Consider the following 5,929-nt stretch of genomic DNA (forward strand, 5'->3'; position numbering starts at 1 on the left):
GCAAGCAGCTCGCCCAGAATGTTCCCACGGGTCACAGCCACAGTTCTGGGCGAGCAACTCGCCCAGAACGTTCCCACGCTTACTGGGCACTGCCACCTGGATGTTCCCTCCGGGTCACACTACACAACTCTAGGAGCTGTATAGTTGTGGGCATGTGACCCATTCCTTTATATAGCAACCATGCGGGGAGATGAGACCTTTACCCTTCTTCTCATCTCATGCCCCGCATAGGCAAGTGTATATATTCCTTTCTTTTACTATACATCTCATGCCCCGCATAGTGTGAGGACAGGCCAGATGGGGGTTGAGGTCAGGGAGCCTCCGAGTCCGAGGCCGGGCCCTGACACAAATGTACTGCTGATTGTGGCACACATGAGGACGTGAAAACTCAGTGGTAGACTAAAAAATCGCAAAGTCTGGGACAGGATGTTGTTGTTGTTGCGGCCGCTGCTGTTGCTGTTGTGACCGTACCTGTGCAAGTTGCAGCTGGAGCTTGAGGGACTCAATTTCGTACTTGTGACGCATCTTCTCTTTCTTGAGTTCAAGTCGTGCCATCTGCTGTGTGTGATAGTACTGAGCCTCTTGTTGAGCTTGTGCTTGGTCAACTCGCATTGCTTCATGAAATTCAGCAATAAAATCCTTCCGGGCTCCCTTTGGACCTGGAGTGCGTGAAGCTTGCTGAGCGGAGTCAACCTTAGAGTTCAGTGTGATTGATGCAGAGGCTGCCCTTGCAAGCGTGTGAGATGAGGAGGAACTGGAGTCTTCCAGATCCATCCTTGGCTTAACATCGGGGGCCTGCAAGTCTGGATGGGAGAGTGGCAAATCCGGAAGCGGCATGTCAATGTGAAAAAGTGGCGAGTTGGTATTAAGAAGTCCCAGGTCAGCTTGAGGTGCCGGTTCAGCCCAAGGGAGCGGGGAGTTGACATGGGGAAGTGGAAGTTGGAAAGTAGACAGTGATTCAGGAGGTGGATGGGAGGGTGTGTTTGCCTCATCCGCGACTTGCTGCGGAGCAGAGACAGCTTGCTCCAAATCACTTACCATTTTTCCGGCACCACTCATCGAGTTTGTTACCATTTGAAATGCATACTTGGGATGTTCCGACCACCAAGCATGCAGTGTGTTCCACCAAGGGAAAGATGCTTTAATCTTCTCTTAAATTGATGAAAATATCAGCAGCATATGTAAGGAATTAATAAGCGCCTCACCTAGCTGGTTTCTATACACCTCGGACTGACTCTCATCCTCATCTTTCAGACCTTCACCAGTGTTCCGCATTGTCTTGCGATATGTAGTATATGTCTTCTGTAAACTGTGATTGAGAAAATATGAGATGGCCTTAGCTGACAGCACAAGAGAGACTTACTAGGTGATCCGACCCAAGACAGAAGTTGCATAGCGCTCAGGTTCCATTAAATAAGCACCGCATTCTTCCTCACCCCCAACATCAAAGACTGCCTTTGCTATCTCATGATAGTATTCGACCTTGGGTTTGCTACCAACAACCTAGGTGAATGTGAATGATGAGAGCTGGTGCTACCACATTGGGGGCTCACCTTTTTGCGCGACTCCTTCTTTGCATCCTTGACAGAGTCGCTGAACATCTTGAGTCGTGCATCTAGGTGGTTTGTGAGGTATTCAATGAGGCGGTCTGTCCAGCGTTCATTGGAATCCCATTGGATCTTTGGGGGGTGAGGCTCAGGTTTGGTTTCAGCCTTGATGATGGGAATGGTGGTGGACTCATCATCCTTGGTAGTGCGTGAGCGGCGCCCAGACCGTGGCTGAGATGGTGTGGTTTGACCCTCCTCAGGATTCTTGCGTTTGGGGGGCATGATGGCAACGTGGACTTAAGCAGCGACGAAGGGGACAGGTGATGGGGTGAGGTCGGTGGTGGAGATGATGATGGTGCCGTGGAAGGGAGAGAAGGGACAGGTGATCTGAAAGGTAGAACTGTACAGTTAGTGTCTATGGACTTAGTAAGCGGTAAGGCCGAGTTCAGATGTACTTAGAAATTTGACTTCAGGCCAATTGGGGCTCCCAAGCCCCAAGTCAAAGTGGTCGGTTTAGATCGAGTTTAGGTCCAGTTTTGTCGCTCATGTGTCACTTCAGAAATTTCATTTTAGATCCAGTTTAGCCGACTTCAGTCAACCGTGAAACCCCCTATTATGCCCCTACCAGTTGGCTATCAAAATGATGTCTCATCATGTGGATTTTTCGCACTGAATTCCCTGATGCATTACCTCCTTCCTAAACATCCCCTCCATGTGAGCCATGAAGCCATCAATATGTGTATTGATGGCTTGATGTCCATCCTCAATCACCATACAGCAAAAGTGAGTAAATCCCATTGTCAGAGTTGCACTAGAATGGCTGCTGCGCTGCCCTGACCTTGCTTGCAAGACCAGGTTCTGTATGCGCATATGGTTCGCAGGCACAATTCATTCACAAGATTGAATAATAATTGGGGCAATCAGCAGAAGAATAGACATTGAATATAACTATGAGATGCAACGAGCATGTAGAGTTAGAAAGATAGCCAGATGGCTGCATAAATATAGGATCCGAAAAACAAAGAGGGTATGAGTGAACAGTGTGTTGTTCATGAATAAATATGGCCTGTCCATACGGTACTGTTGGAATAACCATCAGGGATGGAGTAACCTCCCTGGCATAACGGGCAAGTAGTGTATGGATGCATGCTAGAGGTCCTGGGTTCGATACCAGGCTTGTCCATTTTATGTCATTTGTCCAGTCACCTGGTTTACCTCAGTTGAATTCATGACATAAGTCTATAGCGCTAGCAGTGTTGAATTTCTTCAGGTACAAGATTAAAGAGCGTAGGAAGAGGAGGGAGTCCACCGTCAAAACGCTCTTGAACGTAGCATTGATACCTGGCATTGATGCATATCGGTTACCTATTTATGTTTTTGCCGCTTTGCTGGGGAAAACGAAGGCCCCGCATATAATCGCTTTGTGGGAGAGCCATTCTCTGCTCAGTAACTTGGCAGCACCTCAGGTTCCTTCAACACAATGACTTCACCAATGTTTGCTGTGAAGGTTGCGTGCTTTCCTTCACATCCTCCAATTAGATGGCAAGACAAAGTGAATGAGATTTGAACTGTGGATCCTCGGAGAGCACTTTCATATTCTGATGGCAGGATTACATGCATGCTTCCTTCATGATACGCACGTAGCGGGTTTGTGAGCCATCCTTTGCTTTCCACCATGCAGTCTCGGATGGGTGTGTTGATGTTTGACATGGACCAGTGTTCAAGTCTGAACTCTGCAGTCAGGAATTCCTTGTCTTTATGGGAAGAGGTAGTTAGTTCATTAGTGTGTAAGGTCTGAAATTAGAATCACACCAGATTCTTCATCGTTGTAAATGAGACCCTTCAAGTCGCTTTCGCTGTCATCGCTTTCTGTACCTGTACTGTTGTATTAGAAGTGAAATGGCTATTTTTAAAGTACTTTTACTTTTTCCCTTTGGTGACGGAGTGGCCAGGACAAGAACATGAGGCCCTGTTTCTGTAAGACCAATAATCTGGCCTAGGGGTGTCTGTTCTTGGTCTTGTAACAATGGGAAAGGGTGAGATATTTGTCAAGTGTCGGAAACCTGTACTTACTTTTGTAGACATGTGGGGGACCTGGTATATTCTCCATCACAGCACGTGTGTTTGGATTTTGATCTGCATTCACCCTAGACGCAGTTTTCTTAGAGCCTGAGGTTTGAGCGCTTGATGTGGATACCGGGCCTATCACCAACATAATTAAAGAAAAGTTATTGGTGAGTTTGTAAACTCTCTGTGTTTTCGTCAAGGCTATGAGGTATCCTTTCATAATGATCTTGAGCCTTTTCTAATGTCAAATAAGCAAGCCATTGTGGTCAGAGTGATAAGACGTGAAACTGGAAGAAACCAACCCTTAACTGTAGCATGGGGGGGACTTTTTGGCATTGTCCCACACAGACTGTGTCAAAGTTAGCTTAATAACCTATGAAAAGGAAAAGACTTGATTGGATGCCCTTACCTTGAACATTCGGTGAATGACTTGAACTTCATGGCCAAGAGAGCCCCCATCCGTAATAATGGAGTACTGTGATTTTTGACCAGAACAGACAAGAGCCTCTAGAGCCTTCAGGTTACTGATATACATGGGAAAATCCTCATATCCAAGCAGCGTTGGGTCCAGAACGCGCTCAAGCCATGCGGAGGTGTTAGTTTTTCCCATAGCATCTTTGTCCGAGGTTTTCGCTGACCTATGGTGGTCACTATTGAAGCCACCATTGGGGAACAGGTAGAACGGGTTTCGAACAATTTTGAAGCAGCCATGTAGCATGATAGGTGGAGGGATCTGTGCAGCAGAAAGTGGTTTCCGCATAAGTATGAGGCATCGGCGAGCTTGGGTCCACTGCAGTTCAGAAGCAATGTTCGCGTTGCCAAGATAGATGCCGTCGAGACGTCCACACAGCTCGTCGTTGGATGGTAGAGGATGCATAGATAAGATATGAGCAGAAGGTGGAATTAGGGGTATCACAGGAGGGATTGCTGATGTGGATTTGTAGTTCGAGGGTTGGGGACCTAGAAAAGGGAGTCGTTCCAATTTTTGCAGAGGAGTGCACCTACCGCATCACTTTGAGAGATGGAGCAACACGGACAGTGAAACGACGACAACTGCTGATGACAGGTGCATATGCATTCATGGATTACAGGGCTCGGGGGCAGATGATCAAGCATGTGATGATAGATCTAGCACCACCACCGACAGGAGGGTTAACGCCATTTAACGCATATGTGGCGTTATCACAGAGCTCAGGAAGGGACACAATACAGCTTTTGCATGAGTTCGACGAGAAATTATTCAGACAGCCTGCGTGTGATGTGCTTGCTGAGGAGGATGAACGGTTGGAACAGAAAAACATAGAAACACAGGCTAAGTAAGAGAAGTTTGTATCAGAATAGGGAAAATTATAAAATTAGTAGGAAAAGAATATACAAATGAAAAACAGTTGAGGAAGCAAAGATCGATGCGATCGAAGTCAGGGAAAAGAGTACACGTGGGAGATACAAAGGAGGAACGTGACGTTGCTGTGGAAAGGCACATGTGCAAGGGAGAAGAATATAAACATGGTGGGAAAGAGAACACATTATGTAGTTGTGGACTCCAAAGTGACCTTGCAAGCAAGGTAATGTCGACTCACCATGATTAAATAAACTAGAGTCCGAGTCCACAAATAGAAATGTTGAATCACCCACTGGACCCAGAGCCATGTATGGAACTAAACCCAGCCAGTGGTCAGCAGAAGGGCAAAAAGCGGAAGTTGGATCTTAGCATTCAGGTAGAGGATAAGGGGAAGGGGCTTCTGAATTTTTTCCATTATGTAACTCTGGAAGAGTTCAGAGAACAACAGTTGGCAGAGTTTGAGCAGCATGAGGCAGAGCGTGTTGCTTCCCAATTGAAAGCCATGAAACAGAAGGGGCCAGAGAGAGGCAGCAGTGTCATTGTGAAAAGTTGAAAGAGGAAAGGGAGGGAGGGAAGCTAATGGTGAGGCTGCAGTTGATATGGCCCTAATGTTTAAAACTTTTAGCGGACTCGAAGCTTAGTGTCAAATGATAGTGGCCCCTGCACTTTGATCTCCATCGCTCAAATGTCATGGCCAAAGTGACAAATCAAGACCCAGCTGATGTATAAGTTATGTTGGGCCCTAATAGGCCAAATCTGGCTTGTATATACAAGTGTGCAAAACTTCATTGGTGATGCAGGCCTACTTACTTGCAGAGAACTCATTGCACTTTGACAAGGGGACACTAGTGGTGCTGCAATATTGAATGAAATGAAGATTGTGCAAATGAAGTATTAATGAGGCAAAACAAGCATTGTGAGGGGTTTTCAATAGTATGGAATCACTGAGTGTTAGTAAGATGGGAGAGTTTGT

The 5,929-nt window shown here is 46.5% G+C and overlaps 2 protein-coding genes across 2 annotated transcripts; both read right to left on the reverse strand.

Annotated features, from left to right (window-relative positions):
- Nucleotides 1-701: 701 nt before the first annotated feature.
- On the reverse strand, nucleotides 702-1,829 carry EI90DRAFT_3018099 (uncharacterized protein; the record flags this gene model as incomplete). Its single annotated transcript, XM_039057185.1, has 5 exons — nucleotides 702-803; nucleotides 1,039-1,151; nucleotides 1,206-1,309; nucleotides 1,364-1,503; nucleotides 1,554-1,829. The coding sequence occupies 5 exons, from the start codon at nucleotides 1,827-1,829 to the stop codon at nucleotides 702-704; spliced, it is 735 nt and encodes a 244-aa protein (XP_038913670.1).
- Nucleotides 1,830-2,990: 1,161 nt separating this feature from the next.
- On the reverse strand, nucleotides 2,991-4,491 carry EI90DRAFT_3018100 (uncharacterized protein; the record flags this gene model as incomplete). Its single annotated transcript, XM_039057186.1, has 6 exons — nucleotides 2,991-3,076; nucleotides 3,188-3,301; nucleotides 3,360-3,422; nucleotides 3,472-3,564; nucleotides 3,621-3,852; nucleotides 4,024-4,491. 6 exons carry the CDS (start codon nucleotides 4,489-4,491, stop codon nucleotides 2,991-2,993), a joined length of 1,056 nt encoding a protein of 351 aa, XP_038913671.1.
- Between the last annotated feature and the right edge of the window lie 1,438 nt (nucleotides 4,492-5,929).

Source organism: Cantharellus anzutake (assembly GCF_015039405.1).
Source record: "Cantharellus anzutake strain C23 chromosome Unknown EI90scaffold_40, whole genome shotgun sequence".
In the NCBI taxonomy this organism is placed as follows: domain Eukaryota; kingdom Fungi; phylum Basidiomycota; class Agaricomycetes; order Cantharellales; family Hydnaceae; genus Cantharellus; species Cantharellus anzutake.